At 44.1% G+C, this 27,922-nt stretch overlaps 2 protein-coding genes across 10 annotated transcripts in view; both read right to left on the minus strand.

Annotated features, from left to right (window-relative positions):
• LOC124175417 (titin) overlaps window positions 1-3,158 on the minus strand; it is a 29,659-nt gene extending 26,501 nt beyond the window's left edge. The window contains exons 1-3 of the mRNA XM_046555652.1: window positions 3,116-3,158; window positions 1,255-1,465; window positions 968-1,161 (exon numbers count right to left, since the gene is read on the minus strand). The gene's annotated coding sequence lies outside the window, so the exon portion shown is untranslated. The remainder of the gene's footprint in view (window positions 1-967; window positions 1,162-1,254; window positions 1,466-3,115) is intronic.
• A 2,531-nt stretch (window positions 3,159-5,689) lies between these two features.
• LOC124175415 (titin) overlaps window positions 5,690-27,922 on the minus strand; it is a 52,574-nt gene continuing 30,341 nt past the window's right edge. For 6 of the 9 annotated variants that reach the window (XM_046555642.1, XM_046555643.1, XM_046555645.1 and 3 more), the window contains 29 exons: window positions 27,274-27,885; window positions 26,749-26,925; window positions 26,474-26,657; window positions 26,267-26,394; window positions 25,988-26,167; window positions 25,575-25,847; window positions 25,132-25,507; window positions 24,557-25,044; window positions 24,084-24,468; window positions 23,714-24,016; window positions 23,464-23,627; window positions 23,101-23,382; window positions 22,857-23,037; window positions 22,453-22,697; window positions 22,101-22,388; window positions 20,393-20,567; window positions 17,021-17,343; window positions 16,717-16,939; window positions 15,969-16,166; window positions 15,670-15,873; window positions 15,436-15,599; window positions 12,279-15,314; window positions 11,813-11,915; window positions 9,887-10,927; window positions 9,572-9,754; window positions 8,799-9,299; window positions 8,048-8,142; window positions 7,790-7,970; window positions 5,690-7,251 (listed from right to left, as the gene is read on the minus strand). In XM_046555642.1, coding sequence (XP_046411598.1) covers window positions 7,142-7,251; window positions 7,790-7,970; window positions 8,048-8,142; window positions 8,799-9,299; window positions 9,572-9,754; window positions 9,887-10,927; window positions 11,813-11,915; window positions 12,279-15,314; window positions 15,436-15,599; window positions 15,670-15,873; window positions 15,969-16,166; window positions 16,717-16,939; window positions 17,021-17,343; window positions 20,393-20,567; window positions 22,101-22,388; window positions 22,453-22,697; window positions 22,857-23,037; window positions 23,101-23,382; window positions 23,464-23,627; window positions 23,714-24,016; window positions 24,084-24,468; window positions 24,557-25,044; window positions 25,132-25,507; window positions 25,575-25,847; window positions 25,988-26,167; window positions 26,267-26,394; window positions 26,474-26,657; window positions 26,749-26,925; window positions 27,274-27,885 — 10,803 coding nt within the window. In that variant the 3' untranslated portion in view covers window positions 5,690-7,141. Of the gene's footprint in view, window positions 7,252-7,789; window positions 7,971-8,047; window positions 8,143-8,798; window positions 9,300-9,571; window positions 9,755-9,886; window positions 10,928-11,809; window positions 11,916-12,278; window positions 15,315-15,435; window positions 15,600-15,669; window positions 15,874-15,968; window positions 16,167-16,716; window positions 16,940-17,020; window positions 17,344-20,392; window positions 20,568-22,100; window positions 22,389-22,452; window positions 22,698-22,856; window positions 23,038-23,100; window positions 23,383-23,463; window positions 23,628-23,713; window positions 24,017-24,083; window positions 24,469-24,556; window positions 25,045-25,131; window positions 25,508-25,574; window positions 25,848-25,987; window positions 26,168-26,266; window positions 26,395-26,473; window positions 26,658-26,748; window positions 26,926-27,273; window positions 27,886-27,922 lie in introns of all 9 variants that reach the window. The other 3 variants (XM_046555644.1, XM_046555650.1, XM_046555646.1) reach the window with 3 other exon arrangements.

The raw sequence follows: 27,922 nt of genomic DNA on the forward strand, positions 1-27,922 counted from the left end.
ATATTTTAATCACGTTCTTGTAAGCGAAGAAAATCAACCCTTTCACGCATACATTTTTCCTTACATGCGATTCACATGAAATTTTGCATACACAGATCCTTGGGGTCACTGATTACGAATTTGAAATCGAAATTCGAAAGTTAAAAATGGCGCATCCATTATGTCGAACAGAAAAAAAACAACAAGAATACAAAATTTTTGGTGCGTATTAGGCTTGTGTAAAAATTGGCATTTGAATATTTTTATGTAGACTAAGAAAAGTACGAATTTCGACCATTTGTTTACATGTGCTATTTTTTCAATAAATAAATAAACAAATTTGACATTTTTTTTAGATTTAGAAGTATTTCAGGGACCATGTGGAACCAAAAAACTCAGCAGTCGTTACCAAAAAAGTAGTTTAATATACAAAAAGTTGCAAAAACAAGGTGGGACGCTGAGTGTCAGAGCGTGGTTATTGAAGGGTTAAGCCTGCCTTTTCTGCTTACTTTTGTCCAAGTTCGATTCGGTTGGCCTAAGTGTTGCAACACATGATGCAAAATTTGCGTAAAAATGTATAAATAAAAAATAAATAAATAACGAAGGCACTAGGAGCTCCTATGAAAGGTGAGTCGGAAGGTGACTCATGGACTCCCGGCATAGGATAGCATAGCGACTGATCTATTCCTGGTTCAAGGGATCTTCTCAGAGAGGGAAAGAGGAGGATGGCTATACGGACGCAAGTCCACCTACCGGTCGGTATTTCCTGCGGTATGATTCAACTTCACTTTATAACTTGAAACTTTGTAAGAGTGGGTAGGTATCGTTAGATGCGCTGCAGCCGCAAACAAAACTAGCGCGCTTCGAGAAACGCGAGGATATTCTATTTTTGAAACCGCCATCTTACGCTGGCAAAAAACGCTCGCATAATAATCCAAGGGAACTCGTTTTCATTTTACAAATTCACGCCTATCCTTGAATCACCCACCGTTTGTCTCCACTTCGATGTCCGGGTAATCGAGCCTCCGGATCACAGTATACTTCCTCTTCGTGGAACTGCCTTCGTTCACATCCGGTGAAAAATCTGCGACCGTTCGGTGCCTATGAACCCTGTGCAAGTGACTCGAACGCTCTTGAGATTTGAGGCCCGGATTTCCGGGGTTCTCGTGATTGGTGGGATAGCTTTTGAGAAAAGAAAATTTATACAGATCAATAAAAATCAGTAAAGGCGTATGCTTACAATTTGCTTTCCTGTATTATTCCGCATTTATTTACCTGTCCAAGAAGCTTCGAAATTCGGCACAGAAATCTGGCTCATCTTCTTGGTGTTCAGTATCGCCTGATCGAGAGTCCTGGTCCGAGGTAATTTCCGGTTCTTCCGCAGGCAGGAAGAGGTCCTTCAGAGCAACGTATTTCAGAGTGTTCTCCTTTGAGTGTCCCCCGATTTCCTGATCTCTGTAAGTGCCGTAAAAGGGCGACGGGACTCCTGAAATTGTTTAGATATATTTTATCATCATACGAGGATTGGGAACAAATTTTATGGGATTGAATACGGCCCGATTTTCCTGAGGATTTAATCATCGTACGAAGTCGGTGACAAATCTTGGCTCGACTTTGACCGCGTTAACTATTAATAAATCGGGTTACAAGCGACAATTCGGAAAGGACCTTTAAATTCCCTAATAAACAGTCATCGCTCGCGGTGGCAATTCTATTTTCGAATTCTCTTAAACGCTTAGTTTTAACCGGGCAATCGGGGCACGATCCAACTAACGCAAATACGTTTCTTCGAATTTCTTAAGCCTACGAAAATGCTAATGATCCGCTTAATAGCTTTTCTTCGTGCTCGCCATTGTTTCGCTTCTCCGCACTGGAACTGATCTCGCTGTCTTGACGAGGTCGGAAGAAGACCCCAATTTCATCATGGGGCAAAGTATCGAAGGTTGAAAAATCGTCTCAAGTCCCAAACACACTTATTAATTATTTTGACATAGTTTGGAAACAAGAATAGTGCAAATAATTATATTTGAGCGGTTGGTTATTGTTAACATTGGCACAGAGCCAGCCTCAGACGCGACAGACAACTTGGAGAAAATCGTTTCTGCCTGAACTCCTCGCGAAACGCGCGTTGCGTCGCGATGCCGAAATAATTTGCAGTCTATGATAAAAAAACATTTCCTGAAATTTAACGGCACTTACAATTCGATGCCTTAAACCTTTATTTCATCCCGGGACGCTCATCGTCTCACCTTTTTTGTGTGTTCCAGCATTTTAGTTCGTTAAACTACTTTTCTGATAACAACTGCCGAATTTTTTGGTTCCGCATGGTCCCTGAAATATTTCTAACTCTAAAAGAAATAAAAAATTTATTTATCTATTGAAAAAATTGCACGTGTAAGCAAATGGTAAAAATTCGTACTATTCCATGAAAAACAGTATTTTTTGCTAATCTACCGTGAAAACCAAATGCCAATTTTTACACAAGCTCAATACAAAACATATAAAATTTTTCTTGTTGTTTTTATCTGTCCGCGTAACATAAGATTTTATCAAAGTCAAATAAGTTTTCGAATTTACGTCCGCCATATTGGATCCGCCATTTTGAATTTCCGAATCTCGAGTTCAGATTCGTAATCAGTGACGCGAAAAGCCCATGAATGCAAATTTTCAAGTGAATCGCAAGTAACTCCGGAAAAATCTTCGCCTTTGACTTTTGTCCAGGTTGAAATGATTTCTCTCGGTTGAGTTCGGTTCTAGAGTATTTTTCCTTATAGCTGGACGAAGGGAGACACGTGCTTTTTTCCCCTTTCTCATTCGCCACTAGAGAATGAGAGATTTTTATTACTTCTCAAGCTGACTGGTAGGCGTTGCCAAGATTAATCCCCTATTTTTTATTACCTACTGTTGGCATCGCCCGATCGTAATTTCTTCACTTTATTTCATATTTTCCAGCGCGATCTAAAATCGTCGCTAGAAACTTTTCATGACTGAAATTACGGCAACGTCTTATTCCCGAAGAAGTTTGCGCTGCATATGCAACACGCGACAAAATCTCGAAAATATTATTCATCGCAAATATCAAAAATGATGTTGAAAATTGTCCTATTATACCTAAAATTAACACGAGAAAGCTTACGTAGAAGAGAAACCCGAATCGCGTCGTTTTTCCTCGCACCCGGAGGTATGTTCAAGTATTTTCGGCCCGGCGTCTAATTGTTTTCTTTAAAAATGTGCTCCGCATTCCTGCGGTTACTTTGCGCCAATCCGGCTCGTTTCAATCGTGATTCTTCCCTTCCTCAAAGGCCATAAACATTGCCTCCTGCCTTTGAAGTGGCAAGGTCGAAGCTGACCGCTGCAAAGGAAAAAGAGGGAGATCAAATTTATCGCGAGTTTGGAAAAAGAGTCTTCCAGACGTTTCGTTTATCCTCCGAGAATTGATCGATGAAAATGTTGGAAAACAGCCTTGTTACATAAACTCAACCGGTATAATTTGTCTTCTTATTCATTTGTTTATATAATTTTTTTTTTACAAAATCTAATCGGCGAACTGTTTCCGCTGTTTTTCAAAATCCATGCATACCTATGCAGACTGTTTACAAGCTAGTTGGCTGCCTTCTACGATTCGCGTTAATCTGGCTACGATTTGATCGTTGGTACGTTGCCCATCGTTGATACTGAGTGTATCTAATATTTGTTACACGAATCATGAAGCGTCGCGGATATTGGAGCAGAGTGACAGCCGGAAAGAGGATAGTATTATTTTTAGTCATAATTCTCGTATCCAGCACGCCGAAACCTCGAGACTATATCGATTCTGAGCCCTCCTCACGGATCAGGGAAATAAATTTTTTATTATTTGCAACTCGCGCAGCGTCTGGCTTTCGTCCAGGACTATTGATGCCCGGATCGACAGAAATCAAGGAGTTATACGTCATTGGGAGAGGAGGATTCCTGAATCAGGAAGAGTGGTGACACTTTTGAGAGATTCTTCTGCCATCTCCACGCGTTTCATCTCAAACCTAGATCAAAGAATTATTTGAACTCGATCTTTCGCTGGACATACAGGAGCTCATTGTTCACCTAGTTCTCGGGAATCTTTCGAGTTTATTTCGGCACTCTGCCTCATAGCCTAAGGCTGACTCACAGTGCCTTCACGGTTTCGCTCCCATTGGCCGGTAACATTAATACAGGTTCGCATTTGCTACACCAACGCAATTTCCAAGGTAGAGGAACATCGGATGCCAGCAGCTGGAGAGTCGCGTCGTTAGATCCGTTTTAACGATCCAATTTCCCTGCCTAATTCTTTTTCCTTCCTCAAATTAGAAAAAAAAAAAAAAAACAAAACGAAGAAGAAAAAATACAAATAATCAATTTATAGGATATATTTGTGGAATAAAAGAATATTAGAAGTTCCTAAAAATTATAGTTTGGCTTACTATTATTTTAATAAAAGGAATTCTTTTTCTTAAGAATATTTTTTAATATATGATAAAATGATTTCAGAGATCATTGCTTGCTTTTTTCGCCACTTGATTTGTCAATCAGAATGAATTTATTCATTTCAAGAAAAGATTTATTTATAAATTTGAATACTGTGTTTATTAAATTCAGAAAATGTCGGTCTAAAATAATTATCGAATGGGTAGAGAACTACGCTAATTGAATTCAAAGTTTCATTTGTTGGATCGTTCGAAGTTATCACAGCCAACCTCGTCTAGTTTCTGAAGGTCTGTTTTCTATTAGCAAAGAATTTACGTAACTCCAGCGATCGCGATCTCGACAATTTTTTCGAGGCCATTAACCAACTATTTAATCGACGAACTTCTGGTCTCGGAGTCCGTAAGAGGAACCGGAAGCGCATTTCACTCGTTTTTTTCTGTCGCCAAAATTCGTACAAAAATTTTCGCCTTATACGCTTCACGCTTGTGCAGAATTCGGATATAATTGATATCTAAAAAAGTTTGTTTTCCCGCTCGAGAGGTATTTTTTATTCTTGGCCGAGCCGACTCACACGTTCTTTCGTCGTTTCGCGCGATTACGATGCCTTCTATTTTTGTCCCGCACACGGCAATGGGACAGCTGACCACGGCACTTTCCTTTTTGACTTTCGGTGTATCGCTCAGGAATTACCCGGACAGCCTTCCAATATCCCAAGTGACTACTTATTTCGATCAATTACAAGCAACGCAATCACGTTGACACTAATTATTTTCCAAACTTGATGACGAGGACCACGGAGTTTCACTTCGATTACTCCGACCTGCACCACTTCAGCGATCTTCTCTGCTGCAGGGATTCTTTTTGCTTTCATGCACCAGACCGATAGATTCGTCAATTTTTACAACTAACTACGATAAGCTGGATATAGAAAATCATTCTAGTTTCTACGATCTATGTTCACAATGATCTACGTTAGTATCCCCATGTTAGTTGTACAGATTTTGATAATTATAAATTGTTTTCGGACTTGGGGGACTCGAATATTCGATTATATGTCGAAGGGACCAATGTTTAGTCAACTTTGAGGAACGAGAAAAACGTAGATTCGCTCACCCTTGAATTACTTCTTGAAAATTACACTTTTTTAAAGACCTTCTTCGATCCTTTCGACGGAATCAAACGAGTTAGGAGTTAGGATTGAAAACATTGAGAAAGAAGGTAAATTTTATTTATAATGATTATAATAAACGGTTACACCAAGAGACCCATATGTGATTTATATTGCAGAGGAAGCATTGTTTATTTACATTATATAATATAATATACCATTATATATGTATATGTGGATAGGTGATATACACTTTATTATTCGAATAATAACTACAATAAATAGATGCGTTTCAATGCTGACTATATAACAGGTAATAGAGACATGTCAATTAGAAATAACAAAAGCTCCAAAAGGACAATTATGCCGGAGGTAGGGAGTATTTAAACAGAGGCAAGACCTCCTCCAAATTAAACCATAAATATAATGTTATTTTCATTTTCGTTATACATATTCAACCTTGTACATGGTTATTTATTTGTTGAAATAACCTGACTAGCTTGTTCACCGTTTGCGTGATCGAGAATTATTAGACGCTGTCCGATTATCTTTTGGAAAACATAATTTCTCTATACGATTTTTGGTCTAATCTCTTTCTATTTCTTCTTTCACAATTTTACACAGCATCAAAGAATAGCGACAATCAAGTTGTTATATACATGTATATAAATATCTAATACAAATAAGGAGGAAAAAAATTACAAGAAAAAATACGAATTACCTCGTCAAGCAGCAGGCAATGATTTTTGTATGTTATCAATAGTGTAGATCGATATTCAAAAAATATATTTTTTTTTGTGTGTATATACGAAAATAAAAATTGAGACTCGAGGAGAGTGAGATATAAAGATTCTAATTCATTCAAATGAGAAAATTTGCAATAGCGACCACCAATAAAAATGCATTCGAACAGGCATTCTACGTGAACGAAAAAAGTAGTACAGAGAATTAAACAAAAGACAAAACGAAAAAAGAGACACAACCCGACGACAAAAAGCATGAGCAACGTAATCATAATTTTCGAAGCTTCCAGCAAGTAACGTTTTGATCGACACTGAGTTTTGAATCATTGACTAGTGTAACATTTGAGTTAATTATCATCGCAAAAATGCACAAAAAACAAAAACATTCTACAACCCAATCGGTGTTTATACACCGTAATAATAATAATAACAATAATAATTATTATAACGTATAACTGAGTAAATTATAGTTAATTTGTATTCAATACGAAACGATGGGTAATGTCAAAGGCTCTAGAATCAAGGAAAAAAATCATGTATTCTATCTTTGAAAACGAGATTTACCCTCAATATCATGTAAGTAGCAAAAATAATTTTGTCATTTGTTTTGTTTTTTCGTGCTCGTTGATTACTTTTTCATACAATCAAATCCGACCGTTTACTTTATAGAATCGCTTTTTCAGATCTCACGTTGTTTAAACACGACGTGTTCGAGAAAAAAGAATTACAGTAACAATAGTAAATCGCAATGCGATACACAGCGTTATACACAATTATTATAGCCTCACCACTAATCCACCACCTTACATATTCCACATCGACGCAGTATATATTTCGCTCTGACCGATAACCCAGAAAATTAAATACGATATTACTTTGCGTTATATACTGATCGTCTGTTACCTGGTACAAGTAGAGTGGCGGAAGTGCTCGTCGATCCTAGGTTGTTCGTCGCCGTGCAGCTGTAAGCCCCTGCATCCTCTGAGGAACCGAAAATCACGTCACAATCATATTTTCTCTCGCCTCACTGGCCGTGTTCTTTGCAATTATCCGATATATTTCCTCGCGAGTTTAGGGGTAACACCACTTTAGGATTTTGGAAAATTCGATTTTTTTCTGGCTTATACAATATCTTAGTTTCATGAAAACAATATCCAGTTGGTCCTATGGGGTAGAAAAATGTTTAGAAAATACAATTCTCGATTTTGCCACATGGTCACGTAAAACTTCAATTACATTTTTCTCCTAAACAGTTTTTTCAAACTCGGAGGAGAGATTACTTTAACACCGTTACATGGATCGATTTGAAATTTTACAGTATCTTTAGAATTACATTCTGTAAAGATTGGCTCTGTCACCGCCATTTTACATCAAAATGATAATAGAAAGTTTTCGGCCGTTAGAGTGGTGTTAACCCCTTAAAACGTTCCCAAGCATGTGAGTGATTTATAACATCAGAGATCGCATACCTGAAAGGATTTTATAACGACGAATCGAAAGGAACCTAATCTATACGTACCGGGATAGGCGGTGGGTATTGATAGGCGACATACACCGTTTCTGTACTGAATCTCGTTGTTCGAAGAGTTCTCGATGATCCTTCCGTCCTTAGACCAGAGGATGTTGGGCTGTGGTTCGGCCTGAACGATGCATTCGAATCTTGCCGTTTGTCCGCTGACAACAGCGATGTCTCGCAGAGGCTAAAATTAGCGAAAACGAATAATTATTGTTTGAATTCACCCGCGATTAATAATCTCTGAGACCGTCAGACACCCACCGTGATAAAAACCGGCGCTTTCTTTGGCTGAATGTCCAAATACGGCTGGATTATCTCTTTGGTTGTTGGAGCACCGTTCGTTGGCCATGGCGATCCTGTAATTTGAGGAGTAAAATAACAATCCGCAAAACTATCGACTCGTCGACAGAAATTTCACTCAGCTGTATACGCAACTGAAAATCGGTACAGGTAACATTAGGGTGGTCCTTATTTAGGACGTTGGTGAATTTTTGCCGCCCCACCCAAAGTAGGACTAACTCTTAGAATTGAGGTAAAAGAAACTGAAAAAATTCGTCAATTTTTTGAATTATTTGTAGTTAATTTGGGGGAGTGGGTTGGAAAAAATTCGTCAAGACGCTAAATACGGACCAGCTTAAGGTAACATACATCAAAGAGGCACACGTTCAAAATACAACCAGCTACAAAAATTGTCTAAAAATCATGACGCATCGATGTTGACTTATAACGGAGTCTCCACGGTATAAGGTACTTTTGAAAATAAACCGGCAAAGATTACATGTACACAACGACAACTCGAAGAACTCGCAGGCTATACGAGAAGACAACAGATTGGATATAATACAACGGAAGCTCAAATGAAAATGAAAATGCAATGCAGGGATGTGAAGATGCATGACGGAGGATGCGGTGCAGGGTTCAACGCAGCGAGGTGTATCGGGTTGTAAAACGAGACTAAAAGGCCACCAGTAGACGGGGTAACTCGTCGAAACGAAGGCGTGGTTGGTTCTACCTGCAGAGTCAACGTTACTTGGGGGTCCAGCGCTGATGCTGCTCTGATGGGGTGACAGACTCGGTATGCTTGGACTGAGTGACATTGGGCTGGGCGTGTTGTCGCCAAGCCACCTGGTGGACTGCGGGATCGCGACACTCGGGGCTTGCAGATTTTTGCCGGAAGAAAATCCGAGCCCGCGTCTCGTTTTGCTCTTGGAGTCTTCGGCCTCGGAAAATTCACTCTCGGAGGTGGGTTCGCCCCACTTCACCGTCTTCGAACTCGGGAACTTTCCCGTCGGTTCGAACTTGCTTGCGGCTCGTGAAAATCCGTTCTCCTTTTTGGTCGTGAACTCGTGGGTTATCGGGACTTCGATGTCGCTTGCCCGGCGCTGTCCGCGTATCGATTTCGTCGCGCTGCTCACCGTCTTCTTGCCTTCGCCCGGAAGAATCACTCCGAACTCGTACCCGAAGTCGTACTTGAAGTATATAAGCCCGGTGTCTGGGTCGATGTGTTTCGTCCCTGTTTTGTGGCGGATTTAACGGAGAGATTAAAAATTTTGCGCCACGATTGTTTCGTCGGTGAAGGGTGTACGTCTATCGTGTTAGAAACTTGGAGGGTGACTTTTGCGAACATCGAAAAATTGTGCAAATGAAAAATGAATAGAAAGGGTGCAAGTTAAACTGAAAATCTTGATTCGTCGAATTTTTGTATTTTTTATTTTCGATTTTTCTTTCACGTAGCTGGAACTTTAGCTGGATTTGAAGATCGATATTGAATTCTGCAGAAGTTACCGTATTGTGCGAGTCTGGATTCTTCTCTGTAGGCTTGTGGATCGTCTGTGTCTGGAGATCGATCATCCGAAGCGTGTTTCAATATGGGCTTCTTTCTCATATCAGTCGCGATATCTTTGACAAATTTTTCGGTCTTGGACTTAAAGCTCGATGTCATGTCATTCATGTGTTTCGAAGCCATAGCTAAAAAATGCATGAGTAAAACAAATGGTACGAAATAAAAAAAAAAAAAAAATAATAATTAATCATTGCAACAATTTATCAGTACAATGGAAGATAATTTAAAGTGTGTATTTTTGCCAATCGGGTTCTTACTATTTGCGGCCTGTTTAAAGTCGGACTTCGAAACGTAGCCAAATTCCGGCGGTGACCCTGGCTTCAAGATATTTTGTCCTTGCAAAGACGAGTCGTGGGATTGTTGCCTGGATATTTTCGTCTGAGAATCGAATCTCTTTCTCATCTCCTCGACTCTTTGGAGTCGTTTCTTTTCCGCGGTAACGTCGTTCAGATGCTGAGCGAACGAAGTCGGCTGCGGCATCAGCGGTGGCTGAGTGTCAAATTCCATGGGGGTCACCACACGTTCGACCCTCTGACCTTGAACCGGTACGCTCGAAGACCTCGCGGTCCTCGGCGGCTGAACTTTCCGGTAGTGAAGGTCCTCGGTGTCGCTGTCAGCCGGTGCCCACTTTGGCTTTATGCGAATGTCCGCGTCGCTCTCGTAGTCCGACTCCCTGAACTGACCTTGAACAAATTTCGTCGGCGTCGGCACGCTGTGTCTTCCTTTCTGGGAGTTGCTGGTCTGCCTGGTAAACCCGCCGTGCTTTTCGGTGTTCCGCAGGTTCTGCGAATTCTCTCCAAACTTAATGACTCGGCTGGTCTGTTCGACGGTAACGATTCTCCGGGTGTTTTCCGTCGACTCGTCCATGCGGACTGTCTTCTTTGTTTCCGTTCCAACCGCGTTGTGGAACGGCACTCCAGTTCGAGCTTCGTAGAAGGTTTGGTGATGCTGATTACGGTCGTGGCTGGTCGGTGGTGGGACGTAGCCCAGAACTGGCGGCGAACCGGGAAGCAAAACCGACTTTGGTTTCGCTGGCGTTGCGACTATGAGCTCGAGATTTGGCTGGGGCGAAATCGGCGACGGTTTCTGTATCACGCGTTGGTTCTTTTCGAACTGTGTAGCATCCTTTGTTACCTTTACTGTCATCGCAGATCTGTCGGATGTTTTGAATTCGGGACGAGGTGGACCAGAGTATGTGGGAGGGTTGTCAAACACAGTGGGTGGGGTTGGTAGGGGATCTGTCTTGGCTGGTTGTTGTTGTTGATATTGATGTTGTTGTTGTTGTTGTTGTTGTTTACCTACATGAGAAAAAAACACAAAATTTGGTATGGTGATGTTAATAGTGTCATTGATTAGGGTGGTACAGAGAGTGAATCGTTTTACCGTCTTGTTAAACGACTCAAATTTTCAACCAGGTACATCAAAAGCCTTCACCTTCAATTTTAACCAAATTCTCAGCTATCTCTTATACTCGACAGTGTAGATTCACAATGGGTTAAGGAAGTTTCATAGGGAATTGAACAACGTGACAAGAGTTTGAAAGTGACTGCATGAGTCTTGCGTGTCTTTGTGTGTCTCAAAGGAAATTAATATTTCGGTAACTGAGAGAAGATTGATTAAAATCGTAGGTAATCAGTTTAGGAGGGAAAATGACTGTTCATTTCCTTCCACTACAACAAGACAACGGTAACGATGCGGGTTAATTGCAGATATTGACAATAATGACAAATGACAAATATGCGAGAGGAGTAAGTTGATGATAAATACGTAAGAGTGTGAGGTAATTAAGGATTAATATTTTATAATGGCACAAGTATTGTTCGAGTAAATGTGATCGAGAAATGAATTTCCTCCAAGTGAAATTGTTGACCCTGATATGCCACATAACAAGAATTATGCTCTCGTCAAAATTTGTCGTCATAAAAACAACATCAAGGTTAATTCCCGACGATTTTACGCAACAGTTTACAACATCCTTTCTTCTTTTTTTTTCCATCACGACTACTGATTACCTGGACCGACTAGATTAGGTTTGACTGGTTTAAAAGAGCACTCGTCGGTGTCAGAGCCGTGTGGCTTCCACACTGGTGGTATTCTGCCTTCGTAGTCACTCTCATAATCACTTTCCCTAAATTCTCCTTTAATGAATTTTGAAGGACTAGGAGGCGGCGGCGCTCTCGTACCTTGGCTTACTCTCACAGGAATTGTTTTGTACAGGGACGGTCCCGAATTCGTCTCCTGTTTGTGCTGCTGTTGACTGCTGTGATTTATAGTGTACACCGTCTCCTGAAAAAATTACATAACAATAGCTGGAGGTGTTTGCGTCGATTCCGTGTGATAAAATCATGCGTCATACCATTAGAAAATGAAATAAAATTGCAAGCTTGCGGTGAAACCAAATTTTCACCTTCTTAAAACTACGACGTGCATATCTCTACACCACATGCTGATCATCTCCACTATAAACGAAGAGTTCATTTCACGGAAAATAACAATTTCGCGTAGTTCTAATGGCCTAGTTTGCTGTTAAGGGTAATTTCCGAGTCTCAGAGGAGTTTGGAACAGGGTATGCAAGCAGGTGAAGGTGAATCGGAGGTGTGAGAAATTGAAAATAAACAAAAAAACATCGACCGAGCACACATCTCGAACCTTGGCAGGTTTGAACTGAGTTGAACCACTTCCGCCTGAGGAGGTAGTCTTCTCGAGGAAACAGGACTGTTGCTGCTGGACCTGTGGCAGGTTGTCGGTAAAGGAATTGAACTCCTTCTTGCTACTGCTGAACGCCTGGCTCTTGATCACGTGTGAGTGGGACTCTGAGTAGGAAGTGTGCGACTCTGAGTGGGACGAGGAACCTTCGTGCTTGCTGAACGACTTGTGCACCGTGGATGCCGAGTGCTGTTGGAAGGGCTCGTCAGTGTCGGCCATGTAGCCACTCTCGGCCTTCTGGAAGCTCTTGATCTTGAACTTTGGAGATTCGGGCTTGACCTTCGTTGGCGATTTCGGAGCCAAAATCGGTGGGGTCTTCGGTGCCTTGGGCTGAACGAAGATCGGCGGTGATCCAGGCTTGAGATCAGGTGGTGACTGGACGGTGTGCTGATGTTTGAGGTCTCTCTCGTGCCGGGTCATCGTCTTTTTCGACGACTTTTCCTGGTACTCCCTGGTCACAATGGGCCGTGGTGGTCCTGTGAAGTCTGGTGGCGGTACCTCGAAGCTCGAAGGAGGCAGAGGCTCGGGTTCGGTGGATCTCGGCCTTGCAGGGCCCTTCGGGACTGGGGCCTTGACTCTCCTGTACCTGGGCGCATCGTTGTCGCTTTCGTAAGCACGCCACTTGGACATGGTTGAACATTCAAAGTCGGACTCGTAGTCGCTGCCAGCGAACTCGCCCTTGACGAACTTCGATGGTGTCGGTGGTGGTGGGACCTTCGCGACCTTTGGTGTCCCGGCGTCCGGCTTGTAAGGGAAAGGGTCCAAATCGGGGAACCGTTTGAAGGGCTGAGACTTCGTCGGAAGTGGTGGCGGCGCCACATAAGCATCCTTCGGCGGAATCGGCGGCGCCGAAGGTTCCGGAACGTTCGCACAAGGAGGCACTATCCTAATGGCCCCCGGCGGTATTTTACTCGGAGTTTGCTCAATGCTCATTTCCAGCGTTTTTTCGATTTTTTCGACCTTTTTCTCACGCACGATGGGACCGGGAACGTAGCCGATTTCCGGTGGAGGTCCCGGCTGGAGCTCGGGTTCGGACTCCACCAGGTGATACAGTTGCACGACGGGCTTGGCAGCAAAGCTCTTAACCAGCTGTGGCGCCTTCAGCTCTTCGGATTTTCCGAGACCCGGCGGCCAGGTGTTTTTAACCGTGGATGGTCGCAGTCCGTGTTCCTCGATTATGGTTTTCTCGGTAGATTCCGTGCGATGGACGTCGCACTCCGATGTGTATTTCTCCTTTATTGATTTCTCCTCAACAGCGTTGACCTTGTGGTCGACCTTGATCGTCTCCGCGTTGTAGATTATCGGCTTCGGAACCGGCTTCGGTGGTGGAACCGGAGTCGCTGCAGGATGAGAAACTGTCTTGAATACGTGCTCTTCCCGCGTGCTCCATGACTTGCTTTCCATCGAGCTGGACGATTCGATGTTCGTGGAGATGAGCCCGCCCGAAGGCGTCTCTTTCACTTCGTGGCTCGTCTCGTGTGACGAAGTCTTTACGTCCTGACCCGGTGCCCACTGCTTCTGGGAATAGACGTGCTCCTGCTGTGGAGGCCAGGATTTTTTGCTCGATTCAACATGCTTTCGCGCCCACGATTTTTCCATCGCTATGCCGTCCGCCGAAGGCTTTGGCGACGTCGGGCGCTCTGCGAGACCCGAGGACGCCACCGAATGACATCTGTACTCTGAAAGGTCGGTCGACACGTGGGAACGCGTCTCAAAGTCCGAGGTGTAGGACGTGTCGGTCTGGCCAAATGGACCCGGGGAGGGAAGCTTCGGGGAAGCTGGTCGTGCTGACGGGGTCGAGGCAAATTTCGGGGGTTCGGATTTTACACATTTTTTCATGCACACCTCCTCGATGACCTCTTTTTTCTCGAGCTCGAAGGGCGGGGGGATGATGGTCTTCGGGGGTTGCGGTTTCGGGGTTTCGATTTTGGGCTCGAGTTTCGGCGCTGGGGATGGGAATATCCTAACACCGCCAATTGGAGCTTCAAGGGGGGATAAATTTTTGTGGGACTCCTCTAGCTGCTTTATTTTAACCGACAAATCAGGGCGTTTTTTTTTCGCCGCGTCAACCTTCGGCATGTATCCGATTTCCGGAGGTGGTTCCGGGACCAGGGTGAACCCTGACATCATCGCCTCAGCACTCTCCGATTGGGCCTGAAGCTTCGATATAGTGAGGGTGCCGTGGATCGGGGAACCGGAAGCGGTCACGTCCTCGAGAATGGTCTGCTTTATCTCGAGAGGCGGAAGCTTGTAGCCTTCGTAAGGAAACTCGATAAGGTTATTCTCCACGCCCCTCGATGTCGAGCCTCGTTCGATCTTGGTGAAGATATCCTGAACCGCTTTCTTTGTCGTCTGAAATTCGGGGACCGGTTCCGGCTTCTTCACCTCCTCGTACTTCGTGCTGCGCTCGTAGTTCTGGGTCAGCTTGTTCACCTTCACATCAAGCACTGGCCCCCCGGATTCCTCGTGGAGTTTTATCATTTCTTTCGGACCCTTGGGGAGGTTTTCAACCTCCTTCGATTTCGACTCGAAAAAGCTGAGCGCGTCCTTTTTCGCGATAGTCGATGTTTCGACGTTCTCGTTCTCGATCACCTCCATCGTCTTCTCCTCGACGGTGCCCAAGTCATCTTTGGTCACCTTGGTCACGATGTTCGTCGTCGTCGAGGAGACTTCCGGCGCCTTTTGCGGCATCGAAATCGGCGGTGTCTTGTGCTCGAGTTTCATGTGGAACTTTTGCTCGGACTTCATTTCGCTCTGGTGGGATTCTACAACCGACGATATGGTCTCAGATCGAGTCGACTTCGACTCGGAGGACGGCTGGATCGTCTGTATAACCTGTGTCGTTCTTAGGGAGGAATCGGAAGTGGGGGAAAAGGATGGGGTCAAGCCAACAAGTCCAGCGCTCGGCTGTATCGTCGTCGTCGAGATGTGCTCTGCTGTCAGATTAGCTGCGGGTTTCTCACCCTTCGTACTGCTCGGCTAGATAAGTAGAACATATTCATTCCCGCTATTCTTAACGGAGCTTGTCACAACCATAATACTCCCCCCCCCCCCCCCCCCCCCCCAACAAATTACTTCCCATCTAGTATCAAAAACTCACCTGGACGATTCCCTCTTGCTTCACATTTTCGTAGACAACCGTTTTATGGACCTCGACCATCGTGTCAGGCGTTGGTTCGAATACAGCAAAGTCCGCGATGCTCTGGGCTTCGCCTCCCGCGTTGGTAGCACGCACCATGTATTTTCCAGCGTGTTCCTTCTCGGCTATAGAAGACCGGATGATTTAGGATTAGAAACGCCAGAAACTAGATTTCTATGGAGTCAAGATACGCACCTCTTTCGAGAATCAGCGAGTAGCAGTTGCCTTGGTTCTTCAGTCTGATGCCTGTGGTTCCGTCCTTTAGTACCGCGTCATTTTTGTACCACGTCACAGTTGGTTCAGGGCTTCCAGTAATTTCTACCTCCATTATTACTCGGTCACCTCTCTTCACTACCTGCGCTTGAAGACGTCTGCCAAACACGGGCGGGAAGATTGTCTCTGTTTGGAAAAGGCGACAGGTTAAAATAAGGGATGGATTCAATGGTTTTGAAAATGCGATAACGCTTCTTTTTGGTTTCTGGAAATATTCGTACTTTTGACAACGAGGTCAGCGGTACTACTCGCAGTTCCTACGTCGTTTGTTGCTGTGCAGGTATACCGCCCAGCATCTTTAACGTTAACGTTCTTGAGCTCCACTCGAGCGTGATTGTGCTCAAAGGTGATCTTTATTCCATCCTTGGTTTTCAACTCCTGACCATTTTTCAACCAGGTAACAACTGGTTGCGGAAAACCTGTAGTAAAATCGAAATGGTCACTTCCTGTTTGTAGCGAGTGCAAGTTACCCAATAAACCAAATCATGGGTGCCTAATTTGGAAAACTTCGTACCACGGATAATGTTTTAAACACAATATTTCTAGAGCACAGGTTTCACTCGCCACTGGCACTTCGTAAAGCGAGTGATAGAGAGAACGTTGGACAGTAAAGAAAAGAAAAATAAGAAATAAAAAGACGGTGAAAAAAAATTCTGTCACAATTAGCTACAACATTCAAACTTTTGGCAAAGAGACAAATGCAGAAACTGCTGACAAACTTCTGAACATCCCAGCGACTGAAATACGGATCCAATTTTCACCGAGGTTCAAATTTATGTGATGCCGCAACAAGAGCTACCTTGTTGTAGAAAATAAAAGTAATCCGTTCAGCGCACATAGCGAGTATTTTTTAATGTTGATCATTATTTTCCGCCTCGAATAGATGACGAAACAAAATCGACAACACTTGAGACTGGGTACTTTTATTAAAATTCTAAGAATCAGAGTAATAATTTATCAAAAACTCACCGTCAATTATGCCTTCGATAACAACATCCGCTCCTTGGTCGACGATCATTCCCGTGAGAGGTGAAACGAACCTCGGTGAAACATTTTTTCGAGTCGGTTTATGAACGATGACTTTGCTTTCCTTCTGCAGGTCTTCATCCTTAGACACAATCACAGTTTTCTCTTGTCGTATTTCGCCAGGTTTGTCCTGGAATATTCGTTCGAATTCCTCCACCTTGTGGGACTGCGAGGGGAAAATGAAATATCACGAAAGGGTCTAGACGACATGAAAATAAACAACTCCTCCTGAACCATGAAGTTTCACCTGAACCACAGGAGGCCCGCCATTCTCTGAAGTAGAAAGCTCGCTGGATTGCTTGGTCGACTTTACACAGACACTCGTCGGAGCTTGGCCGGGAATCGTGGAGGAAGAAGTCGTCGATGAGAATTCTCTAACGCTGGACGTGTGCGACGACGAGGACTGAGTGACGGTCGAGGACATCTTTGTGATGGTGCTCTGAGAACCGGCCAATTCCTTCGACGTCTCCGCCGAGAAGTGTTTCTCGTTACTGTTAACCGACTGCATTTCGTCAGCTGGGATTTGGACCAGGGCTACCTCTTTCTCCTCTGCAGCGTTCGCCCCACTGCCTGCGAATGAATAATCGAGATATCAATAGATCGGCAATAACCTTTGGCCCCTAGACACGTTTCATCACCCTTGATATTAAAACGCCTATCGTCTTATACAAGAATTAATTCTTTGCAGAAGTGACTCAAACCTCTTCTGCATCTCGTTGGTGGTAAAAATAAAACCGTCGTCGCTAATTTCGGGATGAGTAACTGTCTTTATTTACATATCACGCTACGATCAATCGCTCTTCTTTTCCTCGCGATACGCTCGTCTGCACATTTTGTCAGGATGAGTCAATCGCGACAATATTTATAACCGCATTGACAAGCCGCGAAAGGAAAATAACCGCCCTTCGTACCGAGTTCAACATTTTCAAGTTGGACACGCAGAGATTTTTCCCATCTTGACCAACGTCAATTAACGAGGTTTATTTATTAGCCAACTCGTTTGTGACTGCTGATAGCGACAACATGGTTCATTTATCCATTGACAGACTGCGCCCTTCGAATTTTCGGCCTGGGTTGGTCAAAGGACAGTCCAGTACGCCGTAACTCCTGATGTCGCAACCGTGAGTCACAAATTTTTACAAAGACGAGCCGATTTGCTCATCCAACTGCTTCCCCACGCTTTCGCAAAAGTTTATTTTAGAGCCTGAGAAATCGAGGAAAACTTATCATGAAGTTATTTTATTGCACAAAATTTGTCCCCTAGACGATTTGAAAACAAAATAATTTGCGCGTTTGGCGAGAGAGAGAAACTGGAAGATTATCACGTTTCGGAACGAGGGCGATTCGATAATTCCCAAAATAGTCTCGTCCCACGTTTCGCAATAAATTTGGCATCACATAGGACTCCAGGCAGATTGAATCAGCCAGTCTTTATATCTCTTCGTTTTCGCCTACAAAGAGTCATAAAAGTGCGACATGTATAATAGGATATGCTTGCATAAAGAATGGTCATTCGATGTAAAGCGGTAGAAAATTTATCAACTCGGCACTTGATCTGTGTGGGCGACAAAAAAATACACCTCCTTAGCCTCTGAATCGCACATATTACACAAAGAACAATCGGCACACATAGCCCGGAATCAAGTCTCCGATTCAATTTGCGCTATTCGGCTATTTTCGTTAAGCTACTGTTAAAAGTTCAAATGCACAAAGATCGTGCTAAATTTAACATCAGCTTGCATTTGTTCGGTGTCACACTTCCTCTCCGACCGACCCCCGCAGCCGAAAATTGTCATAATTCAAGAGAGAAAATACGTTGGTGGTAACACGATTGAGAAAGCGAAGTCGTAAAATATACTGTGTAAATTCCATTCGACCTTAAAACACAACGTAACTCGCTTCGGTACAGATTCAGAAACCGATTTGTTACACCTTCGCTTAAGCCGAGGCCGATAATTTAGTTTTCGGTTATTTTTTGTACTCGTCCGTCCAAGTTTGCTCAACTTTTGGCCAGAACTGCGTTTCAGCATTTTTCACACGGTGCGAGGGAAGATGAGCCAGCAAAAACGAAGAGGGAACGATATCCACCGATATCTCAAAGCAGGGGGTCGAAAGCCCGGTGCAGTCGGGTATTCACTCACCTCAGTAATCGGCGATAGCCGATCCGCAGCGGTCAGACTTTAGTTTCGAGTTAGCGCGAACCCACGACTGCCGAGATCGAGGCGGGGTAGGTATTTGTGCCGACAAAAATAACGCATTTCTGTGTGCGTCGAGCACTACCCAAGCCTTAGACTTCCACCATCGTCTTTACTGCCCACTGGTCGCCCCAGCCCCCCACCACGAATTGGCGTCGCGACGGAGCCACGTAAAAAGTTCGAGTCCCATGCAGGAAATTTGCGAAGTAATTGTAGGTACAAGACTGTAGGATCCGCGACGAGGACTGATTAGAAGTTATTCACCTCGATTCGGAAACGCTGAGGCAGCCAGTCGAAGCAGACGTGACTGACGGACGCATCTGCAAACTAGTAAATGACCTATTTTTGTTATATTCTGGACACCTGTGGGCCGGTGGGAGATGCGCCAAAGTCGCCTACCAGGCGAAACGATCTTTCCGCGACAGTTTTCATCTGTCGCCTCATCATCAAACTTACGCGATCAATTTTCAAGCACGGAAATGGGGTGCTAAGCTTTCTGTTTCGGAGATTCGAGAACTGATTTGATTATTTCGGTTCTCAGCTCAGTCCTTCTTCTCGAATTCTTATATCGAACCGTGTACTTTAGGTCAGGCTGCAATCCGAGGGGTCAATCACTCATCAAATCTGGTGTACACTTTTCCGAAAACTTTCTATAACTTGTGAAATCTCATGAAAGCTCTTGAAATCTCTCAAATTTTCTTTCGAAAAAATCCCTTCAAATCTCATGAAGTCTCTTGTAATCTTTTGATATCCTGTGGAATCCCTGAAAACTTCAGAAATCTTTCGAAATTCAACGGGTTCAGGATTAGACGTGATTCACAGCGAGGCGTCCTATGAGGATCATTTTTGCGAGTGAACTAGCTGCAGCGGAAGCTTTGGTTACGCGGAATATAAAAATACACCCATCTTTTTCACCCCCGCTGCTGTGAGATGCAAATTCCCATTTCGACAACTACGCGCTGCTTTCCAATCAGATGATCAAATCAGAATCAAATAATTGCTCGCAATACTAGCCCAATTTTCCCGAGAATAATTTTCCACCAATCTTCACACACGTACTTTGTCGTATTGAAAGATACGAAATCCGCTTCATTTTATCGCCTGCAGCAGTAGCAGCTGGAAATATATTAATAACTATCTCCTCACTCCCGACGCGCGCCGTTACTTTTTTCATGTCGTTTATATTTTATACTCAATATTCTTTACGCTATTTCTGCATCTGCAGGCATAAAGACTCGCTGAACCATCTTTCGCTTTTTTGCCTTCGTTTGGATTTCTCGGCACATCACCGGGTGTACTTCCCGCCTTACGAATCATCTTCCACTCGTTTTTGTTCAAAATGAATTAGCGTTGTTGCGAAAACACCCCGCCAGCTAAAATGACCAAATAAAACGAATGGACGATAAGAACTGAAAAAAACTTACAGACTTCGAGAGAGGCGGTGCAGACTGCTTTTCCCGCACTATTTTCGGCGACACAAGACACGGTTCCGTTCAGACCATCCTGGGCATCCGGAACTGTCAATACTTGGCGATCTCCGCTCACTGAGACGAGGAACCCTTTGCCGCAAACGGGCTGACCATTGAAAAGCCACTGGGTCTGTATGCGAGGATAATAAATTAGCGTTATATAAGGTACGCCACGAGTTTGACATGGGAAAAACGATCAATGAAACTGCGTGGTTGACGGACAATGGTAATGTAATGTTCGAATTCGAGGACGCCGGAAATTCTGTTCAGGTACATAAAGGCCGAAACTGTCATCGAGTCAAAGTCGAGAATAATTTGATTGTTTGACAAATTGATTGCGGTTGCCGGAGTATTAGTGCGTCATCGAATGTAGATTAGGGGGTTCATTTCATTCATAAAAAGGAATAAAAAATATCACAATGACTGGTAGCGACCTCTAAATATTTTCCTGCCTCCTCCAGGTTTTACGACAATTTTTTTTCAGTATTTGTCACAAGTTTTTCGTGTGACATCGTAGAAACAAGTTAGAAAATGAACCACCCTAGTGCACATACAGGAATTGACTTCGGTATGCATAGTATCAGACTATCAAGCCTGACCAGCCACATGGCCAATCAACGTCTCGAATAACTAACGGTAATGCGATTGCTGACAGCTAAGCAATTTGGGCCCAGAGAGGAGAGCTAATTCAATCGCGAAGTGATCGAAATTCTCGTTCCATGAATCGGCTCGTTTCTTAATCAGCACAATTAGGTAAGAAAATTTACGGTCATTGTGATAATGAAGTAGTTAGTAACACCGAAAATTGTGTCAGCCGCACTCATGCATGTATATCTACAATATCGCGTCACAGCCAGCCTTCGGTTACGTTCTTTTTAATTGGTATTAATAATAGCCTGTTTATTTTTAAATCCCGTTTACCGAGCTATAATTAATGATCTCTCGACGTCAATGAAAATACGTAGAGTCGGATGCGATTGCGATACGCTCTTTGAATCAAGCCCAAGAAACCCGCAGCTTGAAATAATAAATTTGTTAAATGACGAAAGTTTTTCTTTGCTCTTCCTCTTCTTTCAACCGATATCATAAGTAACAAAGTTTCGTACAAAAGATCAAATCACGACAGAGAGAAGCTATGTTCAACTTTGGTTTGTGTTATGAATTTTAAACTCACCAGAACGACGAGGATTATTAAGACTATCAGATACATGTCGTATTGTATTTTTACAGCGAGTCCGTTGAATTGTCACTTTGCATTATTTTATAGAGTCCGGTAGACTAGTCAAACGACATGATCGCGAACATTGCTCTGACTGGTAGTTCGCGCTAATATGGGATAAAGATAAAGATCCAAAAGATCGTGCATTTGGCATCCGTTTGAATTAGGGTACCACTATCCATCAGACCTGTCTTTACTTCGCGCCAAAGGCGCTCAAAGAAGATTTTGGGTTAATGTGATCTTGAAAGGATTACCGGATGCCATAAGTCAGTTAACAAATTGAAAAGGAGGCAAGATACTTGTCTGATAAAAGAGGGAACCCAACGATTCATGCCGGAAATCGCAGTAACGTTTGCCAGGAGATTACAAAACGAACAAACAAGGAAGAAATCAGTTTGCGGTCATCTGTCACATTCTTCATTTTATTCATTACGATAAACTGACCTTAGGCGTTGGTTTTCCGACAACAATGCACTCGAACTTTGTGGTATCTCCGGCGGTGACGATCTTGTCGGAGAATATTTCCTTGAACGTCGGAGCGACGAGCTTCTCTTCCATCTGCACCATTTCCTCACTCGTCTGCAGCAAATCACCGAGCGATTTTACGATCAGGTGAGCGAACGCCTTCGCCTCGCCGAGGGAATTCGTTGCCTTAACAATATAGTTGCCCTTGTCCTCCGGAAGCGTTCGCGATATTTCGAGGATGGAGGTACCGAACTCCCCGTCCTTGATCTGCGTCATGTAATCATTCATTGAGTACTAATCTTATCAAGGAATTAAACACCAGACAACTCACTTCAATCCTATCACTGGGAGATATTTCCTTATTATTCAAGAACCACTTGATCTCTGGCTTCGGCTCCCCGGTCACGGCGCATTCGAACACACTCTTCTCCCCCTCGGCAACGAGTAAATCGGTCAACAGTTTGGTAAACCTGGGTGGAGAACCAGCCTCGACAATTTCTACCTGAGTTTTGGGGTTCGCCTCTGCCTCTGCCACTGCCTCTTCCTCTGCGTCCGCACCCACCTCAGGAGTTACAGCTGTGTTGGTAGAAACGGGCGAGACATTGAACGTACCGGGTGATCCGTAGAAATCATTTCAAAAATTGGGTGACCAATGTGAAAACACACATTTCATACATCGCCAAAATTAAAAAACTGAAATTGCAGAATAAGGCTCTTCAAGGTGACTCTACTTACGAACGACCGACAAGACGCACTCGCTCGAAGCTTCGCCAGCCGAGTTTATGGCGACCACCTTGTAGTTCCCCCCGTCGTCGACGAAGGCCTCGTGAATAATCAGGGTGCACCGATCGCCCTGGAAAAGCAACTGGAAGTCGGCGGATTCCTTGACTGGCTCTCCGTTGTGGTACCAAATCACCTAAGAATCGAGAGTCAGTCTAACGGCACAAAATTTTCACCGAATTATCGTCCCTTTACTCACTTCCGGCTCGGGTTGACCGACGATGATGCAGTCAAGACGGACTGGCTGGCCCTCCTTAACTTCGATGTTTTCTAGCGGCAATTGAATCCGAGGTTTCACCGGCTCGATGTCGTAGTTTGTCTCGGAATCGCTGGTCTCGTTGGGGATCCTGCCCTTTACCGATACGTGACAGGAGCTGGTAGCCTCACCGGCAAGATTTCTGGCCGATACGACGTAGGTTCCGGCGTCCTTCGGAAAGGCTTCCGATATTGTCAGCACCGATTTTCCGCCCTGAGTTTCGATCTGGAATTACGAAAATCGTTGTTACCTGGATTCGTCCGAGAAGCTTGCGAAAATCCAATTCAGATTAATCGAACGAATTACCTTCAAGTCCGAAGTCTCCTTAATGAACTTTCCATCGTGAGTCCAGCTCAGATTTGGCGGTGGAATTCCCTTGACCTCGCACTCTAGTTTCACTTTTTGTCCAGCCCTCGCCATCACGTTGGAAAGTGGCGTTACGAATGACGGAATTTCGGTCGGCACGGAAACTAAAAAGAGAAAATAAGAGAAGACCATAATCCAAAGCAATTAATCATTCTATAGGTGTTTTCCCCAAGATGTTCACGTAGCTTACTTTTGACTGACAGAGAGGCCGAGGTGGATGCCTGACCGACTTGATTTACTGCTTTGCAAGTGTAGGTCGCCTGGTCCTCAAGAAAGACTTCCTCGAACCTGAGAACAGCTTCACCGTTATTGTAAGTGATAACGTAATCGGGGGAATTGTCGATGTTGGATTCGTTCTTGAACCACTGAACCGTTGGCAAGGGGTTTCCTTCGACAGTGCACTCCAGCTTGTGGGACGTACCCTCGGTTGCATAGGTCGGTGTCAATGTCCGAGTGAATATCGGGGCGCTGAGCTGCTCCTCAGGTGACGTTTCTGAAACATTTCAAGGGAAACTTGAAGCAGGGTACAAGGCGCAGGACAGATAACGACTGCAACTCACCCTTGACTGTCAAAGTGGCAACGGTCTCAGCGGACCCGACGGAATTAAACGCCTTGCAAACGAACTGAGCGGAGTCTTCAGCGAAGGTCTCCTCGATAGTGAGGGTGCAAATTCCTTGTTCATAGCTCGTCAGATAGTCTGGATTATTCTGAATCGAGATACCGTCCTTGTACCAAATGACCTCGGGGACAGGGAACCCGATAAGTCGGCATTCAAATGTCAACCTTTCACCCTCTTGGATAGTGGCGTTGTTAAGAGGGAGGGTAAACTGGGGATGAATCGGATCCGGGATGTCATCGTCAATCTTTGGCTTTTTTGGCGGACTTGGCTCTCTCTGAGGAGTCGAAGGACGCGGTGGTAACGGTATGGCCTCTTGCACTTCCGTCTGAAAAACGTCGTTCGGTTATCCAAAAATGGAATACCACAACATAATCGTAGCTTTGGAAAAAATCATTTCCCGTTAAATTATGTACCTTTTGTAAAATGTGAATCTCCTTCGTGATGGCCGACGTTGTTGTTTCCTCGATAATCTGGGTCCCGATCTCGTCCGTCGAGTCCTTCGAGTCCCTGGTCTCGGGTGGAGCGTCTGTCTGCGTGGAAACAGGGGTCTGAGCTTTCTGTCGCTCGATTTGGGCCTGCCTCGCCCTTTCCAATTCCAATTCAGCCAACCGTTTTGCTTCCACGGCCGCCTTCTCGACGGTCCTCGCTGCCATCGCTTCCGCAACTTGTCTAGCGCTTTCAGCCTCCGCTGCGGCCACCTGAGCAGCCAGTGTTTCCGCCCTGGCCGCACTCAGCTTCGCATCCGCGTCCTCCTGCTCCTTCTTCAGCTTGTCACGAAGGTCTTCAGCGTTCTTCAAGTTCTGAACAAGAGTGTAAAGCTCGGAGGAGACGATGCTAAACGAGTCCAACATCTCTCGGTTCTCCACGATGACTTTGCTGAATTGAGGTAGTCTCTCGGTACCTGTGAAAAAGATGGTCGTGTTCCTTAATATTTTATTTTCAACGTTTAATGGTGGAAGGAAAACGAAACGTGGCTTGGCGGACTGACCGAACACTTCGGTAGACAGTTTTCGTATTTTTTCGATTCGTTTCTCCTGCTTTTCTTCGCCAGGTTTGAGGTAAGTATCGACGTCGTTGAGGAGAGCAACTGCGTCCTCGGGCTCTTTAACGGACGTGGCTTTCCTGGCGATCGTTACCAAGAGCTTGCTGCCGTCCCTGAACCACTCTTCGGCTTCTTCGAGAAGCTTGAAGTACTCCACGCTGAGATCGGCGCTCTGTTTCGTCTCCGTTACTTTCTCCTTGAGGTTGCTCCACTTTTCTTCAAGATCCGACAGTTCGCGACGGAGCTTGGGAGCCAGTGTATAAATTTCGGTGATCGTTTCCGTTGTTGTTCGTATGAACGTCTCGATTCGTTCCTCCAAGATCTGCTAACAGAATATTAAATAAAATTCCATCACCCGGAGTTCACCGAATATACTCGAATTGCTTTACCGTTATCGTTTTTTCGAACTGAACAAAGGAATCGGAAGTCGATTTTGCTGCTGCTAAGTTTTCACCATATTTTCCCTTAACGGCTCCCAGTTGCCTGCTGAGCTCGTCTATGTTTGCATTAATTTTGCTAAGATCGGCATCGAAAATCGCCAATTGAAGCTGTTCGTCCAACTGCGATTTTCTTTCCGTCCACGAACTCTTCCACGCCGATTCTTCCCCTTCCGTCACTCGTTTCAGTTTATCAATATCTTGCAATGCCGCCTCTGTAGGTTCCTGCAAAGACATGATTCTCTACGTCATTATAACCACCTGACAAATACGTCAAATTGAAAAAATAAATCATTCATATTATAGAATTGGTTAAAGTCCACCTGGAGAAAATCATTCTACCTAAGTAATTTTTCAACTCATACCTGGTATTCAATTCTTTTAATGGCTTGTTCAGACTCAGAATTGATGAATTTCATAATTTCGCTGATAGATTCATTTTTGGCATTGTGTTTCGAGATTAAATCCTCAACCTCGGCAATAGTTTTCGGTACTTGGGTGGATGCCTGGCGTTTCTCGTCGACAAGTTTTCTCTGTATCTCTACCTAGAATTCATTTTCAGTTCAGGTTTATAACCATTTTAAATATTTATATCTATGACGAAGAAGCCTCAAAAACGTTGATGTTAATTCGTGTGAACTCACCTTTTCCAAGCTTTTGAATATCGATATCAACATTTCCAGAAGGATCTGATACTCCGTCGTCGTCGTCTGCAGGTGCTCGTGAACGTCAGACAGTTTCCTTCGAATTTCCGCACTTTGTTTTGAATTGTCTAAAAAACGAATATAAAAAATTCATCACAATGTTTCTATGCCACTAATTCATTGGATTACAATAATTATTCTGAATACCATTTTGTGAGAGAGCATCAACGCTCTTCATTCTCGTGTTCAATTCATTCACCGCTTTCCGTAGCTCTGAAAGAATCGTAGCTCGAGAGACTTCCAAGTCCTTAAGAATTTCGGAAGCCTTTGGCAAGTCTGAGCTGATCACCGGATATAATTCATCCCCAAACTTTGAAACCCATTCGAGAGTCTGAAGGTCAGTAAAGACACTTTGTTACTTTCTCATCTCCAGTCAGCAAGCCACTTTACTACTTTATTAAACAAATGATAATTATTGTCACCTTATTGCTTTCCTCAAGACTTCGTTCCCGTTGGATTTTCCATTCTTCAACGATGGTTAAATTGGTCTGCCAACTCTCCCATGATTCCGTGATAATTAACTGACGATTTGCGAAATGTTCCAGTAAGGTCTCGACGCACAGACAAGCTCGAGGAATGTCGAGGTACGGATCGACGGTCTGGTAAAAATACGACGAGATCTATATCGCAAGTAAGTTATAAAACACGCAACGACACCCGGCGTATTTCAAGCGTCGCATTGAGTTATGGTACATACCCACCTATTACAGTTTCGAAGGAAAAAAAAATACATTCAGCAATCGACCGATACTGCACTGCCCGATAGGAATAAATCAAACCACCGTGTAATTGGCGGGCTGGCTTAAAACTTTTCGTGAGAATACATAACACGTGGCTTGGAAGTGGGCCAGGGAAATAAATATTTATGCAATAACGAAGGCAGAAAGGAAATAGAAAGAAAATGGGTACAAAAAAAAATTGATCCGAGTTCAAGTCAGAGTCATTACCTCTCTTGACGCGTCCAAAAACTTTTTCCCACTAGCCGTAAGCTTCAGGTAGAGAGGCTGAACCGCCATCCATTTCTGTTCGAGCTTCTTGACCCTTTCCTCGTCGATATTATCGGGTGAATTTCTCTTGAACTCGTCTTCAAGGGAATCTATTTCACAAGCAAGCTCCGAGGCCACGGTATGAAACTTGACGTAAAGAGAACTTAGCTCTATTCGAGCGTCGACTAGATTCTTCAGCTTCAACCAGTGGCCGTGGAGGTCGTCGACCTTCTGGTCAACGTCACGTCGCTGGATCTCTTCCAGGTACTCGATCACCGGAGGCAGGGTGTTCAGAGCAGCGTTGATCTCTTCTCCCTTCTTCTGCAGATCGCTAAGCAGCTGATAGTGGAGATCGTAGAAGTCCTTTGCCATCGGCAACACGCTTCCCATGTCCTGGTGGCCCTGAAGAAACGCCTCGGCTATGCTCACTAGCCACGAGTAAAGCTCGTTGTGGGTCTCAAGGAACGTTGTCAGCGCTTGGCTGATCTCGAGGTTCTGCTCGTTGTGCGCTGTGCATTGATTGATCAGCTGGATCTTACGGTTCTCCAAATCCTCGACGACCCGTCTGACACCCTAATATGAAAAGGAATATTACCACGCTTGCTTCGGA

Source organism: Neodiprion fabricii, chromosome 2, assembly GCF_021155785.1.
Source record: "Neodiprion fabricii isolate iyNeoFabr1 chromosome 2, iyNeoFabr1.1, whole genome shotgun sequence".
Lineage (NCBI taxonomy): Eukaryota > Metazoa > Arthropoda > Insecta > Hymenoptera > Diprionidae > Neodiprion > Neodiprion fabricii.